Consider the following 21,888-nt stretch of genomic DNA (forward strand, 5'->3'; position numbering starts at 1 on the left):
TTCTCCCTGTGACTACATGGGATTACTCCTGGTGCTCCGGTATCCTCCCACATTCCAAAAATGTACCAGTTAGTCTGTCATTGTAAACTGTCCTGTGATTAGGCTTAGATTAAATTGGGGGACTGCAGGGCAGCATGGTTTGAAGGTCCAGAAGGGCCTCTTCCATGCTGTATCTCAATAAATAAAAAACTGTTCCCAAAATGTTGAGTGAATGTCTTCAGGCTCCTGTGCTTCCTTCTTGTTGGTAGAAATGAGAATGCAGCAAGTATTGGGTAATGATGTTCCTTAATGATGGATGCTTCCTTTTTGAGGCATCACCTTTTGAAGATATCCTCGATGCCGAGGAGGCTCGTGCCCATGATAAGAGCAGGCTAAATTTGCAACCTTCTGCAGCTTTTTCTGATCTTGTGTAGTAACCCCTCCATACCAGATGGTGATGCAACCAGTTAGAATGCTCTTCACAGTACATCTGTAGAAATTTGGAAGTCTTTTCTTACATGCCAAGTCTCCTCAGACTCCTAATGAAATACAGCCATGGTTCTTCTGTGTAGTTTTATCAATATGTTGGAACCAGGATATGTCTTCAGAGATGTTGGCACCCAGGAACTTGAACTGCCCACCCTTTCCATTTCTGATCCCTTGATGAGGACTAATGTGTCTTCCCTTTCCTTCCCCTTCCTGAAGTCCACATCCATTCTTTGGTCTTACTGACATTTGGTGAAATATTGTTGTTGCAACACCACTCAAGCAGCTGATCCATCTCACTCCTGTACACCTTCTCAAATAGGACACACACACACACACACACACACACACACACACACACACACACACACACACACACACACACACACACACACACACACACACACACACACACACACACACACACACACACACACACACACACACCCCCCCTTTAATTACCGGTAAGCATAATGACCTTCCATCTTAGTTCATGCAAAGGAGACCTCTAGTGCTCATAATATTTAACCAAGAATAAAAGCTGTTAATCAGTAATAATAGGTGAATGAAATTGATAAGATAATAGCATCAAAGTAGCCAACGTGCCTGTGTCTATTCACTACAGAGTAGCATTGGGGTAATCCACCAGTCACTATAGCTCTTCCTCTACAACAGAAGGTGCCAAAGTTGATGATTTCATGTCCCCTCTGCCCTTCCCTCCCCCCACTCCATGGGTGATGAGAGTTTCTAAGGGGTGAATAAAGATAAAGGGGGATGGTGGGTGGGCACTTGGTAATAAAGGGGCAGCTGAGAGATTACAGGCTTAATTTAAGAAATTAATTACTTACTATAAGTATCTGATCCTCAATGCCTCATAATTGATTACAATGATTACATGATCACCTCATCTTTTGCCAACCCACCGTTCTCTGAAACTTTGCTCCAGGTGTATAACAGCTGTTGAAAAGCAATGTGACACTTCTGTCTTTGGCATATCATGAGAAATTTGGACTGAAGAAATAGTGCTATTTCTGGGCCCAGCCCACGCATTATTACCAATTACTACTGTGGAATAGTGTTAGCTACTATGATTCCTATACTGTAATCATGCAGTGATGCAATTCCTGTGAATTGGGGTTCAGCATTCAATGGGGTAAGATTCTGAATCTGCCCTTTCGAATTGTCTTGACTGCATTTCTCTAGCCCATGGCCCAACTGAGATATTGCTGCCCCACTTTATGCAACTTCAGGCAGAGAATCAGGTTTTGCTTGAGCTATAATGAGTTCACAACTTTGCCCTTTATTGATCGTATCACTTGAGGTCAGATTTTTACAATGGGCAACTGACCATGGTTGTTAATCCATAGTGATACCGACAGATGTAGACTAAATGAAAAAGAAGTGTAGTCAGTACAGTATGAAGTATCTGAAATACGGATTTATACCAGCTCTAAGCAACCAACAGCAGCCCGTGTGTGTGCTGTGTGGAACAAGTTTTTTCAAATGAGGCAGTGAAATCATCCATGCTCCTTGAACATTGAAAGAGAATACTTACTGATAAAGCAATCAACAACTTGGCTTATTTTCAGTCACTGTATAAAAACATTCAGAAATGGAAAACACTTAAAAACATATTTCCCAGCACTTCACAACAAAAGTGATGGTTTGCAGGCTTCGTACAACATCTCATTGCTCAGTGCTAAAACTGGAAAGCCCCATACAATTAGAGAAGAACTGATTCTGCCAGGAGTACTGGAGGTTCTGAGTACAGTTTTGCACAAGTCACCAGACCAAAGACAAACAGATGAAATGTCTGAGGATGGGGAAGACAACAGAATTGGCTGTGCAGTTGGATGAGTCAAATTTGACAGTCAGTGAATCGTTGCTTCTTGGTTATGTTCGTTTCATAAAGGATGAAAGCGTGGTTCATTGTTATTTGCAAAGGGACTCGAAACAGATATGAAGGGGGGAGTCAATATTTTGGGTTGTTGAGAATTTTTCAAAGACCAGGACATTTTACTCACCAACATTCTTGCTTGGGCAAAATGACAAGACACTACCACAAGGTTATTACTTTTGTGCAAAAAGTAGCACCTAACATAATGTGATAATCTGGGGAGCAGGGCATGGTCGACAGCCGGCCCTGAATATCTAATGACCAACACTATTTGTTGTTCTTGTGTTAAAATGCTTTTCTGGGATTATGGTGGGAAGTTCAGATTCATTTATTGTTGCATTTTAGCTTAGGTTATGCAGTTATTCACATGTGTATTTGTGGATCACCCGAACTGTAACTGGGGTGAGTGATGGTCACCTCTCCTGTCTGACCTGTTCTCTCTCTGGGTCATGGTGCCCAGTCTGTTTTTGTGTTTATCAAAATAAAACAGTTGTTGAGTTTAACAGGCTTCTTTGTCTGTCATTATGGACCAAATGCTCGCCATAATATTTACCATTCACTGTGCAATTTACAGACAACATCTTGTCACAGAAAAAACCTAAGTGGTCGGCTACACAAATCATTAATACTGTTATCACAGTGGTAAACAAAATCAAGTCCCATGCTCTCAATTTGCGAGTATTTCAAGAACATTGTATTGAGAATTATGAATAATTTGAATGCTTGCTGTTGTGCACAGAAATCAGATGGCTCTCAAAAGGAATTTGCCTGAAATGCTTCTATGTGCTTTTTGAAACTGTGATAAAATTCTTTAAAGACTTGAATGCCTCATTCAGTAATTAACTCAAGAATATTAGGCATGACATTGCTTATTTGTCAGAATTATTCACAGAGTTTAATGAAATCAATCTTCAATTGCAAGGAAATGATGTGGATCTTATCATAGTCAAATCAGTTGTCTCCACATTTCTGTCCAAGTTAACCCTATTTACAGTAAGTGCATCATTGGCTGTTGCAACCTTTTTCTAATTTCTGAGTCTTTAAGCTGGAAAGGAAACAAATACCAGATGATGATTGTCAAGTATACTGTGCTCATCTGGGTGAGCTACAAAAATTTCAAAGTTCAAAGTACATTTATTATCAAAGTATGCCTAGATTATACAACCTTGAGATTTGTCTCCTTACAGGCAGCCACAAAACAAACAAACCCAAAAGAACTCAAAAAAAGGACCATCAAACACCCAATGTGCAGAGAGGGGAAAAACAAATCAAGCAAACAATAAAAGTAAGCAAATAGCATTCAGAACAAAGATGAGTCCATAGACACAAAGCCCAGAACAGCCAGAGCAGGCCACAGCCTCACCCCCAGTTCAGCACAGAGCCGAGTAAACATTGCAGAACCCTCAGACAGAGCAGACAGAGCAGGCCGCAGCCTCACCCTCAGTTCAGTGCAGAGCCGAGTAAATGCCGTGGAGGAATGAGCAGAACCTGCCAACCCTCGCCTCTTGTCCAGACACCCTGCCTTTTCAATCCATCTGCACTGGCATTTAAATTGTTGAAACATCAATTCAATCTTTGCACTAGACTAGGACTAGGACCTAGGCCCTGTCACACTGATACACACTAGGCCTGGACCCTACTGCCACATTTCAGCCAGCAGCTGATCTTTCCAAATTGGCTTGGCACTTAGACTGATCAAACCTCACTCTCAGTTTAGGTTGACGGGCCTCGAATCTGTCTCTCTTCTGGTCCGACTATGCTTCACTGTTCTTACCCTGACTTTGCCTCAAACATGCCTCAATCTCGCCTCACACTCACATGCTTCAACTCTCGACTCAGCCTTGCCTTCACTCACCTCTCCGTCGTTTGGAGTGATTGTTTACTGTAGTTCTAATAATAACACTTTTCTTGTAAAGTATTCTTTGTTTTATTTGCTGCTAGTAAGTAGTTGCTGGGCTGCTTCACCAGCACCATCATAAACTTTGAAAGATATGTCAGAGAAATTTCAGGATCTTCTCTCAATCCAGATTCCAGATTAGGTAATAAATCAATTCCTGAACACTTATAATAAGGAATTAACAGGAAGGATGGACAAAGAACTGATTTTGTTACTTTTGGTTGCAGAAAGAAATTCTGAAAGCTATCATGTAAAAGAAAGTCAAGACGTTCTTTATTGTCTTTCCAACATTTTGTTTAGTGCAGTGTGGCTTCAGTACAGTTGTCCAAATTATTTCAAAGCAACAAAACAGACTGCAAATGACTGAATGTGGGGATGTGAGACTCCTTCTGAGTGACATTCAGCCTGATGTTGAGAAGCTGATATCGCCGCACCAAGCCCATCTGTCTCATTGAAAGGTGGAACAGCAAAGAAGTAGTGAATACTTCAACTACTGATGTATGCTCTCAAATTATTGATGAAAGTAGTTTTTACAATAATTAAAGAAATATGTAGCTTTAAATAGATTTGACTAATAATTTGTCTCTGTACTTGCAGTTACTATTTTCTTTCAATGTGCACCATAAATCAAAATTCTTCATAGTTTTTATGTAATGGGCAGAAAGGAAGAGGAAAGCACTGGGGATGTGTGCTGGGAGCCAAAAGGGTGGTAACCGAAAAAGGGTTGGGGAACCACTGCTCTACAAATATTATTATTAACTTTCTCCAGAAAGATTTCGTGGTCTAGAACTCAGTTACATTCCAACGTCACCATGTCATGAAGTTTCTAACTTCTTTCCCTACCCACTTGGCAATAAGTATAAAGCAATAGTACATCAACGTTGACTTTCTAACTTGAAAGCGAATAGAATTATTCCATTGTCGGATTTTAAAAAAGATACAATGTCTTTCACAATTGCAATGAAATCATCCAAGTATTTCAAGTTTCCCTGTAGTCCATAAGACCATGAGATACAAGAGTAGAATTAGGCCAATCAGCCAACCAAGTTTGCTCTGCCATTCAATGATGGCTAATTTTATCTCTCTTAACCACATTATCCTGCCTTCTTCCCATAACCTTTGATACTCTGACTAATCAAGAATGTATCAACCCCTGCTTTAAGTATACCTAATGACTTGACCTCCACAGCCATCTGTGGCAATGAATTTCACAGATTCACCACACTCTGGTTAAAGAGATTCCTTCTAAATGGGCATTCCTCTGTTGTGAGTTTGTGCTCTCTGGTCCTTGACTCTTACACTATAGCAAACATCATCTCCACAACCAGTCAACTAGCCACACACCTGCAGATTCATCCTGGTGACTGCAGGTAATTTTTATAAATGCAGGGGACTAGAAACTAACATTAGCCAGCTACAATGCGAGTAGAATGCTCATCATCAAAATGGGTGATGGAAGGTGGGTCTGGAGTTCAGAATTAACAACCAGACAAACGTGAAATTTTTGGGGTACATGCCCAAAGTAACTTGTATCATTTGAATAGCACCTATGTTGTCAAGTCACAAGATTCAGGAATAAAATTGGTTGAAAAGGAAAGAGATAAGAGGAAAAGAAACTCAGTATGTCACATTTCAAACATTCCCAGGAATTTTACCAATGTACCTTGTGCCAACTCACATCACTCTCAAAAAAGAATCTTAAAATGTGCAAAAGAAAGTTGGCATAACTGGAGCAACACACACAAAATGCTGGAGGAATTCAGCAGGTCAAGCAGCATCTACAGTAATGAATAAACAGTTGATGTTAACCAAAAAATTGCATTGTTCTTATTTGGTCCTTGAATAACAACTGATAGCATCAATCCAGATATAGTCAGTGAATTTTATAGTTGGACTAATTCCGGTCTAAATGACTTAATGACCAACTCTTCTGTATCTACTTACTTTCTCACCCATTGGTCCCTTGTCCAAATCCAGTTGGACCAAAGAATTATTTAGTTTCATTGCCAGAGTGAGGGCCATCAGACCTCCAGTTCTTATACTGTTCCTTCGAAGATCCAGTCTCAGGATTCCAGTGCTCTCAACTATAAACTCTGCCATGGCTACGGCACCTAAGGATGAATTAAAATCAAATTAACTTCAATGATGGTAATTCCAAGCAAAGTCAAGGTGGTTAACACAGCCTTGCAAGTCAGCTGGATTGAATAAGAGCCTCACACACCATCACAAAAGAATAAGAGCCTCACACACCATCACAAAAATCATTTTCTCCCATTATTAGTGCATCATAGATGCAGCATGCAACATTTGCAAGATGCATACAAGATTTTACATACAGTTCTCAGACTGTCCCTGTCAAATTTGGAATCTCTAACACCAATATCAGCCTGTACATGAGCATGCCTCTGCATGTAAATTCCCTTTCAGTTCATACAACTCACCGACTTGGAAATATGCTCAATGGCCATTTTATTAGATACAGAAGAAGGGCTCAGTGTGATCTTCTACTGCTGTAGACCATCTTCTTCAAGGTTCAATGTGTTGTGCATTTAGAGATGCTCTTCTACACACCACTCTTGTAATGCGTGGTTATTTGAGTTACCATTGCCTTTCTGTCAGCTTGAACCAGTCTGGTCATTCTCCTCTGATCTCGCTCATTAACAAGTTTTTTTGCCCGCAGATCTGCCACTCACTGGATATTTTTGGGTTTTCACACAATTTTCCGTAAACTCTAGAGACTATTGTGCACAAAAATCCCAGGAGATCAGCAGTTTTTGAGATACTCAAACCACCCCATCTGGCACCAACATGGTCAAAGTCACTGAGATCACGTATCTTTCCCCCATTCTGCTGTTTGGTCTAAACAAAAACTGAACCTCTTAGTTATGCCTACATGTTTTTATGCATTGAGTTGTAGCCACATGAAGGGCTGATTAGATACAAGGTGTACAGGTGTAACTAATAACGTGCCCTCTAAGTGTATATAATCGGTATTCATTTCTGCTGAGTCTAAATCCTACCAAGCAGCAGCTTCTCTGCAATGGTTCATGGATGGAATTCAACGGCAACTTTTCAAGAGCAATTTATGATTGGCCAACAAATGCTGACTCATCCAACAATCCCCTTGTCCGACACGTGAATCAACAAATCTCAGAACCTTCACCTACACCCAGAATATACTCAGAGCATCAGAACCCTGTAAAATAATTAGCAAGAAACAAAATCTAGCTGGTCCCACGAATCTTAATGACTGACAGCTCTCAAACCTGAGATAAGCTTGTATGAAATTCCATTCTCTTTGTCTAATAAAGAGCTTAAAACAAGGTAACCCTCCTTTGAAACTAATGAGCAGAGCAGTTCTAAACTGACATTTTACCAATGCCACACAGTCAATATCTCTCAAAGGTGGTATAATCCTTTATTGAAAAATTAACGGTGTCAGGGCTAATAGTCTCACAAATAAACTGCAAACACACAATTCATAATGATCATAATCAGTCAGGAGGCCTGATGCCAATTGGATAGAGAGTTACATTATTCGAGGTGAGGGTGTGCAGTTTCTCACATCACCTCTGGAAAAGAATCTTAAAAAGCACAAGAGTAAGTTGGCATAACACACACAAAATGCTGGAGGAACTCAGCAAATCAGGCAGCATCTATGGAGAGGAATAAACAGTTGACATTTTGGACCAAGACAGTTCATCAGGACTAGAAAGGAAGGGGAAATAAGCCAGAATAAGAAATTGGGGGGGAGGGGATACAAGCTGGCAAGTGGTAGGTGAAACCAGGTGAGGGAGAAGGTGCGTGTGTGGGGGAGGGGGAATGAAGTAAGAAGTCTGAAGGCGATAGGTGGAAAAGGTGAAGGGCTGAAGAAAAAATAATCTGATAGGAGAAGACACTGGACCAGGGAAGAAAGGGAAGGGGGTAGGGCACAAGAGATGGGCAGGTGAGGAGAAGAGAAGAGTGAGGGGAAAACCAGACTGGGGAATGGAAAATGAGAGAAGGGGGAGGGGGGAGAAAACCATCACATCCCCTGCTGATCAGAGGTTGTCCTATCGTTGTCTCACTAACTCATTAGACATCTGCAGGTTACTCAACCAAAGCCCTTGAATGCTAAAATTTTGCAACCTATACAAATTAAAACCTAAGTAATAGAAACAAATGGAAAGATCAAGATCTAATATTTGTCTATAAAATGCTGTCATTAAAATTAGTTTGGCATAGGAATAAGTAGTACTTATTGTGGGCTAATAAATGTTAAAACTGCAGGATTTAGATTACTCTGATTAATGTGGAGAGAATATGTCACACTTCACCTCACAAGCTCAGTTTTTCATTTTTCCTCTTTTTGTACGACCTATTTAATTTTATATGTAAATTTCAGGACATACACCAATGATATTAAATCAGATTCTCATTCTGAAATGGGTCAGAGAAGGATAGTAAAAAATGAGTGTCTGATCATTCAAAGTCTGGATCGGAGGCAGCATCTCCAACACCATCACATTGAGCACAGGGGGCCCCCCAGGGCTGTGTGCTCAGTCCACTGCTGTTCACACTGCTGACCCACGACTGTGCTGCAACACACAGCTCGAACCACATCATCAAGTTTACTGATGACACGACCGTGGTGGGTCTCATCAGCAAGAACGACGAGTCAGCTTACAGAGAGGAGGTGCAGCGGCTAATGGACTGGTGCAGAGCCAACAACCTGTCTCTTAATGTGAACAAAACAAAAGAGATGGTTGTTGACTTCAGGAGGGCACGGAGCGACCACTCCGCACTGAACATTGACGGCTCCTCGCTAGAGATCGCTAAGAGCACCAAATTTCTTGGTGTTCACCTGGCGGAGAATCTCACCTGGTCCCTCAACACCACCTCCATAGCAAAGAAAGCCCAGCAGCGTCTCTACTTTCTGCGAAGTCCATCTCCCACCCCCCATCCTCATCACATTCTACAGGGGTTGTATTGAGATCATCCTGAGCAACTGCACCACTGCCTGGTTCGGAAATTGCACCATCTCGGATTGCAAGACCCTGCAGTGGATAGTGAGGTCAGCTGAGAAGATCATCAGGGTCGCTCTTCCCACCATTATGGACATCTACACTGCACGTTGCATCCGCAAGGCAAACAGCATTTTGAAGGGTCCCACACACCCCTCATACAAACTCTGCTCCCTCCTGCCGTCTGGGAAAAGGCACTGAAGCATTCGGGCTCTCACGACCAGACTATGTAACAGTTTTTTCCCCCAAGCTATCAGACTCCTCAACACCCAGAGACTGGACTGACACCAACTTACTGCCCTCTACTGTGCCTATTGTCTTGTTTATTATTTATTGCAATGCCTGCACTGTTTTGTGCACTTTATGCAGTCCTGGGTAGGTTTGTAATCTAGTATTTTTCTGTGTTGTTTTCACGTAGTTAAGTGTAGTTTTTGTACTGTTTCATCTAGCACCATGATCTTGAAAAACATTGTCTTGTTTTTACTGTGTACTGTACCAGCAGTTATGGTCAAAATGACAATAAAAAGTGACTTGACTTGAAGTAAGTTTATTATCAAAGTAGATATAGGTTACCATAAACTACCTTGAGATTCATTTTCTTGCAGGCATGTCCAAGAAAATTTTTAAAAAATACATAGAATTTATGAAAACCTATAAATAACAAAGACTGACAAATAACCAATGTGCAAAAGAAGACAAACTGTGTAAACAATAATTAACAAATATATAATACTGAGTTGTAGAGTCCTGAAAGTGAGTCAGTTTGGAACCGAGGTGAGTTAAGTTGTCCACACTGGTTCAGGATGGTTACAGTGTAGTAACTGTTCCTGAACGTAGCTGGTGTGAACCCAATGAGGTGAAGTGCCTACTTTTATGCTGTACCTCTCTATAACTCTATGCAACAAACAGAAACTTAGGCATTCTTCCAAAACACCTTCTCAAAAGTCAAGGTCACCGCCAAGGTCATTGGAACCAGCTCAGATGCTGAGACTTGCACTGCATCAGAAGCAATTCTTGACCGAGAGCTCTCGTACCACACACCTCCTCTCCAGCTACAGCCGTCTCTACGTGGTATCCTATCAAAATACTCAAACAGTCTCCATCTGCTTAGTTTCTGAACTTAGTGGGGTAAGGTAATTTACAAAGATGCTTGCAGGAGTTGAGGACCTGACTTGTTGGGCAACTCTGAAAGGGTTTGGACTTTATTCCCTGGAGTGTAGGAGAATGAGGGGAGATCTGATAGAGGGTAAACCATGATGGAGTATAGATAGGGTAAATGCAAGCAGGCTTTTTCCACGGAGATTAGGTGAGCCTAGAACTAGAGTTCACAGGTTAAGGGTGAAAGGTGAACTGTATAAGTGGAACATGGGAGGGTGGCATTCTCTTCATTCAGAGGGTGGTGACAGTGTGGATGAGCTGCCAGTGGGAGTGGAGGGTTTGGGTTCAATTTCAACATATAAAAAAAATTTAGATAGGTACTTGGATAGGAGGGGTATTGAGGGCTATGATCCATTTGCAGGTTGACAGGACGAGACAGATTAATAATTTTGCATGGACTAGATCGTCCTCTTCGCTGATGATCAACACTTGGGCACTTCAGGGGTGTGTGCTTAGCCCACTGCTCTAATCTCTATACACCCATGATTGTGTGGCTAGGCATAGCTCAAATACCATCTACAAATTTGCTGACAATACAACCATTGTTGGTAGAATCTCAGGTGGTGACGAGAGGACGTACAGGAGTGAGATATGCCAACTAGTGGAGTGGTGCCACAGCAACAACGTGGCACTCAACGTCAGTAAGACGAAAGAGCTGATTGTGAATTTCAGGAAGGGTAAGACAAAGGGACACATACCAATCCTCAGAGAGGGATCAGAAGTGGAGAGAGTGAGCAGCTTCAAGTTCCTGGGTGTCAAGATCTCTGAGGATCTAACCTGGTCCCAACATATCGATGTAGTTATAAAGAAGGCAAGACAGCAGCTATACTTTATTAGGAGTTTGAAGCGATTTGGCATGTCAACAAATACACTCAAAAACTTCTATAGTTGTACCATGGAGAGCATTCTGACAGGCTGCATCACTGTCTGGTATGGAGGGGCTACTGCGCAGGACTGAAAGAAGCTGCAGAAGGTTGTAAATCTAGTCAGCTCCATCTTGGGCACTAGCCTACAAAGTACCCAGGACATCTTTAGGGAGCAGTGTCTCAGAAAGACAGCATCCATTATTAAAGACCTCCAGCACCCAGGGCATGGCCTTTTCTCACTGTTGCCATTGGGTAGGAGATTCAGAAGCCTGAAGGCACACACTCAGCGATTCACAAACAGCTTCTTCCCCTCTGCCATCTGATTCCTAAATGTACATTGAAGCTTTAGACACTACCTCACTTTTTTAATATACAGTATTTCTGTTTTTGCATATTTTTTAATAATGTACTCAATATATGTAGTTAATTTACGTTCATTTATTATTATGTTTTATTTTATTTGTTATTATTTCTTTCCTCTCTCTGCTAGATTATGTATTGAATTGAACTGCTGCTGCTAAGTTAAGAAATTTCACGTCATATGTCGGTGATAATAAACCTGATTCTGATTGGGTGAATGGTCAGTTTCTGTTCTGTAGTGTTCTATGACTCTATGTCTTTATGACTCTGTATTGGAGATCTGAATCAAAGGCAGACCATTCTGGAGAAATTCAGGCAGGTCAGCCGAAGGGCTTGATTCTCTGCTGTAGTGCTCTCAGGTACTTTCAGACTAATACCAATCCTAGATATGCTTGAGCTCAAAATTACAGGAGGAAAACAGTTTACAAGACATTACCTTCACAAGTTATTGCTGTTGATGCCAATCCTAATCGTGTAACTGATCGATTAGCTATCAATCCTTCTTTAAGTCTGTGGACTCCTTCATTGCTGAGTGGATTACGGCCAAGGTTCAGTGTTTCCAGAGATGTTAGATTAGGCTAGCAGAGAAAACAGTATAGAAAATAAAAACTGTGTTATAACTTATGTCGAATATGCCAAGGGCATCGGAGCACAGTTGTTACATTACCGGTATCCAAAATTATTGACTATTCATCAAGGGGGACAAGTTTGATTTTCACAAAATAAGCTGGGGAATTTGAATTCAAATAGTCAAAAAGTCTTGAATAAAACTGATTCTATCAGACTTAGCAACTATCAAATTACTAAGTTGCTGTAAAATCCCATCATATTCACTAATGTCTTCCAGCGAAAGAAATCATTGTGCTTCTTTAGTCTGGCTACTGCCTGACTTCATATCCACCAACATGGTTCACTCACAAATTTATCACTGAAATCAGCTAAATGGGACAATTAAAGAAAATAACTAAGCTGTGTGAGCATGGTTGATTAATGTTGCCCATGTCAGTAATGACTACACGGTCAGAGCGTTTCTATTTCCTGAGGAGACTGAGGTCCTTTAACATCTGCCGGACGATGCTGTGGATGTTCTACGAGTCTGTGGTGGCCAGTGCTATCATGTTTGCTGTTGTGTGCTGGGGCAGCAGGCTGAGGGTAGCAGACACCAACAGAATCAACAAACTCACTTGTAAGGCCAGTGATGTTGTGGGGGTGGAACTGGACTCTCTGACGGTGGTGTCTGAAAAGAAGATGCTGTCCAAGTTGCATGCCATCTTGGACAATGACTCCCATCCACTCCATAATGTACTGGTTAGGCACAGGAGTACGTTCAGCCAGAGACTCATTCCACCGAGATGAAACACTGAGCGTCACAGGAAGTCATTCCTACCTGTGGCCATCAAACTTTACAACTCCTCCCTCAGAGTGTCAGACACCCTGAGCCAATAGGCTGGTCCTGGACTTATTTCCACTTGGCATGATTAACTTATTATTTAATTATTTATGGTTTTATATTGCTATATTTCTTCACTATTCTTGGTTGGTGTGGCTGTAACAAAACCCAATTTCCCTCAGAATCAATAAAGTATGTCTGTCTGTCTGTATTCCTTAGAGTATAGAAGAATGAGAAGAGATTTGATAGAGGTACTGTACACAAAACTATTAGGGGTATAGATAGGGTAAACACAAGCTGGCTTTTCCATTGAAGTTGAGTGAGACTACAACTAGAGGTCATGTGTTTAAGGTAAAAGAGGAAATATTTAAGGGAAACATGAGGGGGAACTTCTTTACTCAGAGAGTGACATCAGAGATACCATTGCCAAGCTAAAAGGGTTTCAATAAAACCAGTGATTTTCCAACATTCAACGGGCCAGATTTAGTATGGACTTGACTATGCCATCTGTTTAATGGATGATATCCTGTTTAGCAGCAGGTAGAGCATCAGACAACCCAAGTCAGATGGTGACGAGGAAGCGTAGAGGAGTGAGATAGATCAGCTGGCTGAGTGGTGCTGAAAAATCAACCTTGCACTCATCAATGAATAGATAGTGAATTATAGGAAAGGGAAGTCAGGAGAACACACACCAGTCCTAATCAAAGGATCAGTAGTGGAAAAGGTGAGCAGCTTCAAGTTCCTGGGTGTCAACATCTCTGGATATCTAACCTGGGGCCAACATATTGACGCAATTACAAAGAAGACATGACAGCAACTATATTTTATCAGAAGTCCAAGAAGACTTGGTATGACGTCAAAGACTCTCACAAATTTCTAGAGATGTATTGTGGAGAGCATTCTAACTGGTTGCATCACCACATGGCATGGAGGGGGTCACTGTACAATATCAGAAAAGGGTGCCAAAAGTTACCAACTCAGCCAGATCCATCATGGGCACTAAATCTCCCCAACATCGAGGACACCTTCAAAAGATAATGCCCCAGAAAGTGGTATCCATTAGCTATTTAAGGACCTTCATCACCCAGGACATACCACCTTCTCATTGCTACCATCAAGGAGGAGGTACAGGAGCCTGTAGACACAACACTTTAGGAATAGCTTCATCCCCACCGCCATTAGATTTTCGAATGGACATTGAACCCGTGAACACTACCTCGATCTCCTCCCTTCCTCTTTCTGCAGCACTTATATAATTTTTAGAAATATATTTCTTATTGAAATTTCATTTTATTATTACGTGTTGAAATATACTGCTGCCACTAAACAATTAATTTCCCAACATTTGCACAGATATTAAACCTGATTCTGATGCTGAAATCCATATTTCAGTGATACAGACTCAGAATGAAGCTAGCAAAATGTCAATTCCTGCAGAGATGGGTGGGATACAGAGGCTATTGAATTCATGTGCAAGAATTACATCCATCACAGAGCAAAGCAAATGCTACTGTTAACACACGAGCACTAAGCAACATGACAGAGCTTTGGTCCTTCTTGGCTTTGCTGAATTATTATAAATGTTTCCTTGCCAACCTGTCAACCTTGCTGCAGCCACTACACGAGTTATTACAGGAAGAGACCAGATGGAATTAGTCTCCACAGTGTGAAGCCGCATTTCAACGGCTGGCACACTATGATTCAGAGAAGCTTCTGAAAGGCTCTTGTGATGCACCCCCTAAGGAATCAGTGAATTCATCTTGCATATATTACCTTCAGGTACAGATTACACAATTCCTTTTACGTCCACATCCCCGACACCAAGTGAGCAGAATTTATACTCAAACCAAAAAAGAAGAACTGAGCATAATCTTTGGGAGTCAAGAAATTACCCAGTGGATTCACAGTGGTGGATACTTAAACAGCCAGCTCACGATGATCAGCAGAAAGGAATTTATCCTAATTAGGGAGAGGGATTTATGAAAATGATAATACATCTGTGGTTAACAATGGAGATCAACATTAAGTGTAAGATAATGAGGGGAGATTTGATAGAAGTGGACAAAATTATCAGGGGTATAGGTAGGGTAAATGCAAGCAGGCTTTTTCCACTGAGAGTATAAGAGGTCATGGGTTTAGGGTGAATGATGAAATGTTTCAGGAGAACATGAGGGGGAACTTCTTCACTCAGATGGTGGAGAGAATGTGGAATGAGCTGAGTGTGGATCTCAGCATTTAGGAGAAATTTAGTTAGCTGCATAGATGGGAGGGGCATGGAGGACAATGGTCTGTGTGCAGGTCGATGGGACTAGGCGGAATGATAGTTTGGTATAGACTAGATGGATCGAAAGGCCTGTTTCTGTGCTGTAGTGTTATGAATATCAGGCTAATGTTAAACCAAAAAACGGAACATATAAAGTGGCAAGGGATTTCGTTTGACTGGGAATTTTTTTAGGAACTAGCTGTGAAAGATTGAAAAGCTATCGAGGAAGGAGAAAACTGATGAGGAGTAATATCAAATTGGGGACATATTGAAGTATGAGGATAGATGAAGTAAGTGTAGGGCCCCTGGAGGATAAGCCTAGGGAATTAATAACAGGAAAGAAGGAAATAGCTGACATGTTGAACTAATTCTTTACTTCACAGTCAGGTTGTCAAATATCCCAAAATAACAGATTAGTTTCAAACAGGACTTGAGGCAATCCAGATCATTGGGAATGAGGTTTTGGAAACACTGACAGGACAACACACAAAGAAATTATCACGACCTGATGGACTGCACCTAAGGGCTTCCATAGAAGGGTCTACAGAGACAATGGATCCTTTGCTTGAAGTTTTCATTGCATTCAGGGAAGATGCTGGCAGATTGGAAAATAGCAAATGTGGTTCCCTTGTTCAGAAACGGAGGGAAGATGAGTGCAGGAAACTGTGGGCCACTGAATTTAATATTTATTGTTGGCAAGATGCTGGAGGCAACAATCAAAGAAAAAAATAGCTAATCTGTTAGAAAAGCTTCATACAGTATATTCAAACAATATCAAAATAGTTTTATGAATGGTAAATCATATTTAATAAATTTGCTTTAGTTCCTTGCCAATTTTGTACTCCCGAAGCACCATTAAGAAGGCCACTAATGCAGACAGTACCAACACATTCTCAATCATTCAGGAACAACTCCTTCACCTCTGCCATCAGACTTCTGAATGGACATTAAAGCCATGAACAGATATATATGTGTGGGTATTCTTACTGTAAGTCATAGTTTTTATTATTATGTATTGCATTGTACTGCTGCCACATAAGAAATTTCATGACATATGTTGGTGATATTAAACCTTATTCTGATTCCAATGAAACAAGAAGTAGTTTATTCAGTTGGCATTTGATGTGGTGCCACATAAAAGGCTAATGAACAAGGGAAGGCCTCATAATATTGAGGGATGTGTATTAGCATGGACCAAAGAGTGGTCATCATATGGAAGAAAGAGAGTTGGAATAAATATGTCTTTTTCATGCTGGAAGTATGGTGTAGTGCTCCTGGGACTCAGAGAGACTAGTCCTCAGATACCCTTTATACGAAAGACTTGGAAAACAGGGCACCACAGTTCCTATTGAAACTTACCAATGACATGAAAATTATAAGGTATGAACATATGTGGAATAGCATATTGCAATGATGGTATTGTAACTCTGCAAGAGGATGGAATGTGTTGAGCAAATGAATGGGAATGTGGCAAATGGTTTTTACTGTTGTTATGTGTCCTCCAAGAGGACTACAACTTTGTCATATGGTTTGAAGGCTTGTGTGCCTCAATGACTCAGAGAGCTTTGTTGGCTGGAGTTAGGACCTTGTGTTTTGGCTCTTGGTAGGGTTACCCATGCCAAACAGGGTAGAGGACAGACGAAGAGTGGTTCACTGGTCCTCCAAGTTTGGGAGTTCAATTCAGGGCTAACAACCCTGAATGGTAAAACAAAATTGTTATAGAAACAGCAATGAGGATTCCTTCTACACCTTCTACATTTGTGTGTGATTCAGTCTCCACCCGGGACTTGCATGACTGACAGTAGTGACAACCAAGAGGAAGCTACTGACATGATGAAGGAAGCCCTGAACACCACCAGAGATGAAGGACCTTCACTGCTGCCCTGAATGCCAGTGGCCAGGGATTCATCTTCAAATCTGGATGAGTATGCTGCAGTTGTTACTGACTTCAGTAAAATCTGGGTGGATGAGTGTGTGCCAACAAAAACTTGTTGTACATTCCCTAAACCAAAAGCTCTGGATGAATCAGAAGGCTCACCATCTGCTGAGGGCTAGATTTGTGAAACTAAGCACTACAAGATGTGCTCAACATCTTCTATGCCCCCTTTGAAAGGGAGAATATAACGGCAGCTGTGAAGATCCTTGCTACACCCAGTGACCCTGTGATCTCTGTCTTGGAGACCAATGTTAGCTGTCTTTAAGGAGTGTGAACCCTCGCAAGGCGGCAGACCCCAGTGGAGTACCTGGTAAGGCTCTGAAAACTTGTGCCAACCAACTGACGAGAGCATGCAAGGCCATTTTCAACCTCTCACTGCTACAGTCAGAAGCAACAATTATACCAGTGCCTAAGAAGAGTAATGTGAGCTTCCTTAATGACTATCACCCAGTAGCACTCCCATCTATGATGACGAAATGCTTTTAGAGGTTGGTCATGACTAGACTGAACTCCTGCCTCATCAAGGACCTGGACCCACTGCAATTTGCCTGTCACCACAATAGGTCAATGGCAGACACAGTCTCAATGGCCCTTCATACAGCCTTAGATCACCTGGACAATACAAACACTTATCTCAGGATGCTATTTGTTGCCTACAGCTCAGAGATTAACGCCACAGTCCTGATCAATGAGCTACAGAATTTGGCCTTTGTATCTCCCTCTGCAACTGGATCCTTGACTTCCTAATCGGAAGACCACAGTCTGTGCAGATTGGTGATAATACCTCCTCCTCACTGACCATCAATGCTGGTGCACCTCAGGGTTGTGTGCAGAGCCCACTGCTCTACTGTCTCTATACCCAGGACTGTGTGGCTAGGCATAGCTCAAATACCGTCTATAAATTTGCTGATGATATAACCATTGATGGTAGAATCTCAGATGGAGACAGGAGCAAGATAATCCAGCTAGTGCTGTCAGAGTGATAACTTTGCACTCAATGTCAGTAAGATGAAAGAGCTGATTGTGGACTTCAGGAAGGGTAAAATGATGGATCAGAAGTGGAGAGATGGAGCAATTTCAAGTTATTGGGTCTCAAGATCTCTGAGGATCTAATCTGGTCCCAACAAATTGATGCAGCTATAAAGAAGGCAAGACAGCAACTATATTTCATTAGGAATTTGAAGAGATTTGCTTTATCACTTGAAAACTTCTCCAGATGTACCATGGAGAGCATTCTGGCAGGCTGCATCATTGTCTGGTATGGGGCGGAGGGGAGTTAGCGACTGCACAGGACCGAAAGAAGCTACAGAAAGTTGTAAAATTAGTCAGCTCCATCTTGGGTACTAGCCTCTGTAGTATCCAAGACATCTTCAAAGTGAGGTTCCTCAGAAAGGCGACATCCATTATTAAGGACCCCCATCACCCAGAGCATCCCTCTTCTCACTGTTACCATCAGCTAGGAGATAGAAAAGCCTGAAGGCACACACTCAGCGATTCAGGAACAGCTTCTTCCCCTCTGCCATCTGATTCTTAGATGGACATTGAACCCATGAACACTACCTCACTTTTTAAAAAATATATATTACTTTTGTTTTTGCACTATTTTCAATCAGTTTAATATATATATTTACTGTAATTGATTGATTTTTATTTCTATATTATCATGCTGCATTGAACTGCTGCTGCGAACAAATTTCACGACACATTCCAGTGATAATAAACCTGATTCAGATTCTGAAAATGCACATGTTACTGTCACTGTATTATTTATAACAAAATTACCATGGCTCCTGTACAGGCATGCTATCCAAATTTGTGAAACATTCCATATTTGGGATGGCATGATAGTGTAGCCGCTAGCACAGCACCGTAACAGGTGCCAGTGACCCGGGTTCAAATCCTGCTGCTGTCTGTAAGGAATTTGTAATCGTGTGGGTTTCCTCCCACATTGTAAATATGTATGGGTTAATAGGTCATATTGGTGTAATTGGGCAGTAGGGGGTTGATAAGTCGGAGGGGCCTGTAACCGTGTGGTATCTCTAAATAATAAATAATCATACTAAAAATAACGAAAGTTCAGAATCAGGTTTAATATTGTCGGCATGTGTTGTGAAATTTGTTGACTTAGGGGCAGTAGTACATTGCAATAAATAGTAATTGAGAAGAAAAGCTGAATTACAGCAAATATATATATATATATAAATAGTTGAATGAAATAAGTATTGCAAAAAAAAGCAATAAAAAAGTCGTAGAGTTTATGGGTTCAATGTTCATTCAGAAATTGGATGGCAAAAGGGAAGAAGCTGTTTGCTGAATCATTGAGTGTGTGCCTTCAGGCTCCTGCACCTCCTCCCTGATGGTAGCAATGAGAAGAGGGCATGACCTGCGTGATGGGGGTCCTTGATGATGGACGCCAGCTTTCTGAGGCATCGTTCCTTGAAGATGTCCAGGATACTACGGAGGCTTCCATGACGGAGAACTGAAGACCTGTAGTCATTTCTAGGAAGTTCAAGAATTGCATTAGTGAGCAGAGAAGAAGCTCAATCCTAAATTCAAAGTCCTGAAGAAGGATCTCAGCCCAAAACATCGACTGCTTATTCATTTCCGTAGATGCTGCCTGACCTGCTGAATTCCTCCTGTATTTTGCATTGGTAGCTCAATGCTGCATTAGTGAGCATGCCTGAGAAACTGACATCTAAGAGGAACATTTTCAACATCTGGCAGTAATGCAGCTGAGGAAAGAACGGTGAGTACAAGCCTCAGGTCTAGAAGGACGATGAGAAAGTTCCACATCTGCTCGGACGATGATATATAAGGCCTGTAACAGTAAATCCATTCTGCTTGCTGTGGAAGTCGACCCTGGAAAAGTGAACTGGGCTGGGAAACTCCACTTCACAAACAAGCTTATGAAAGATGTAATATCAGGTAAAGACAGCACAACAGGAGGCAGTACTCCAGTTATTATTGTCTCAAAACTAACAAGACAACTCTGTTTATAGCAAACAATAAAATCAAGCCTCCCTCTGAGCACTCTGCTGACACCAGTTCGCCCCCTCGTCCTGTCACATCCAGCAACTCCCCCCAGCCACTTCTCTCAACTTCCTCAGAACTATTTAAATGAAAACATCCAATCATCAATCAAAAGGCTCCATGGATAACTTGACAATGTGAGAAAAACTAGTGAGAGCACATGGTCAATCTGTCTGAAATAGCCACCTGGAGCCATTCACTCATTTAAAATTTGTGTTTCATGCTATCATCCTTTGGAGTAACTTCAGGACAGAAAGTTTTAGCTTTAAACATTGCTATTTTGTTTTCAATCTTAGGATCATTTTTGTGAACCTCCTTTGAACCCTATCCAATGTCAGCACATCCTTTCTCATTTAAGGGGCCCAAAAACTGCTCCCTGAAGCAATTCATACTCAAGCTCAAAAAGAGGTGGCTAATTGCCAAGTACCTGGAATTTTATTTTGTAAAATTCCCATGATTCCCTGTGCATCAGTGTTGGCCTTCCACATGTGATCATTACTTCCAGGACAACAGGAAGACAATCTAGACTGGATTTTCTCTTTCAAACTTTGTGGAGCCAATCTTTTTGTCTCAGCTGTTATCAGCCAATCAGAGTCATGAAGCCAAGCTGCAAAAAGACTGTCCCTTCAGCCAACTGGTCCATGGCAATCGAGATTAGTCCCACTTAACCCGTGTTTGTCCCATAACCCTCTAAATTTTTCCTATCCATGTACCTGCCCAAGTATCCTTTAAATGCTGATCATGTACCTGTCTCAAGCATTTCCTCAGGAAGCTCATTGCATATACTGACCACTCTTCTTGTGAAAAACACATGAGATTCTGGAAATACTACAAATCCGAGGTAACACTCACGAAGTACTGGAGAAACTCAGCAGGTCAGGCAGCGTCTACGGTAAGGAATAAAGAGCTGATGTTTTGGGCTGAGAATCTTCATCAGAATTGTGTGAAAATGTTACCTCTCAGGTTCCTATTTATTATCTCTCCTCTCACCCCTAAGCCCTCTAGTTCTTGATTCCACCACCCTGGGAAAAAGAATCTGCACGTTGACCCTATCTATGGCCCTCATGATTTTATACACCTCTGTAAGACAATCACTCATTATCCCATCATTCTCTCTCTTTCTTTCTCATTGGTGAATGAGAGTCAAATGGCCCTCGAGTCAGGGGAATTCAGACAAGTGACTCAGTATATTGTAACACTAAAACAATGAGCTGTTGATTTCCGCTCTCACTGGTTGATGCTTTTGCTGGAGGAAGAGGGGGAAGGAGGAGGGGGAGGGTTGATCCTTCTGTTGCTGCTTGTGAATGGGAGAGGCAAGGGTGCTTTGCGGTTCTAATGCTTTCTGCTATTCATTCTTTGGGGTTGTTTTCTGTTTCGTGAACGTCTGTGAAAAGTAAGGATTTCCAGGTTGTATACTGTCTCCATTCTCTGATATTAAATGGAACCACTGAACCAATTAAACCAATCTCAGCCTGCTCAACTTCTTCCACAACCCAGTCCCTCAAGTCCCAAAAGCATCCTTGTAAATCTCCTCTGCACTCTTAAAAACAGATTAGCTCTATCCGTCACACGTATGTCGAAACATCCAGTGAAATATGTCACTTGTGTCAAATCAATTCAACA

General features: G+C 41.5%; 1 protein-coding gene across 1 annotated transcript in view; it reads right to left on the reverse strand.

Annotated features, from left to right (window-relative positions):
• The window catches only part of LOC140722948 (protein phosphatase 1 regulatory subunit 37), a 296,211-nt gene that overhangs the window by 136,813 nt on the left and 137,510 nt on the right, over window positions 1–21,888 (reverse strand). Inside the window, exons 10-11 of the mRNA XM_073037577.1 lie at window positions 12,083–12,224; window positions 6,204–6,370 (exon numbers count right to left, since the gene is read on the reverse strand). Coding sequence (XP_072893678.1) covers window positions 6,204–6,370; window positions 12,083–12,224 — 309 coding nt within the window. The remainder of the gene's footprint in view (window positions 1–6,203; window positions 6,371–12,082; window positions 12,225–21,888) is intronic.

The sequence above is a fragment of the Hemitrygon akajei genome, chromosome 3 (genome assembly GCF_048418815.1).
Source record: "Hemitrygon akajei chromosome 3, sHemAka1.3, whole genome shotgun sequence".
Classification (NCBI taxonomy): Eukaryota; Metazoa; Chordata; class Chondrichthyes; order Myliobatiformes; family Dasyatidae; genus Hemitrygon; species Hemitrygon akajei.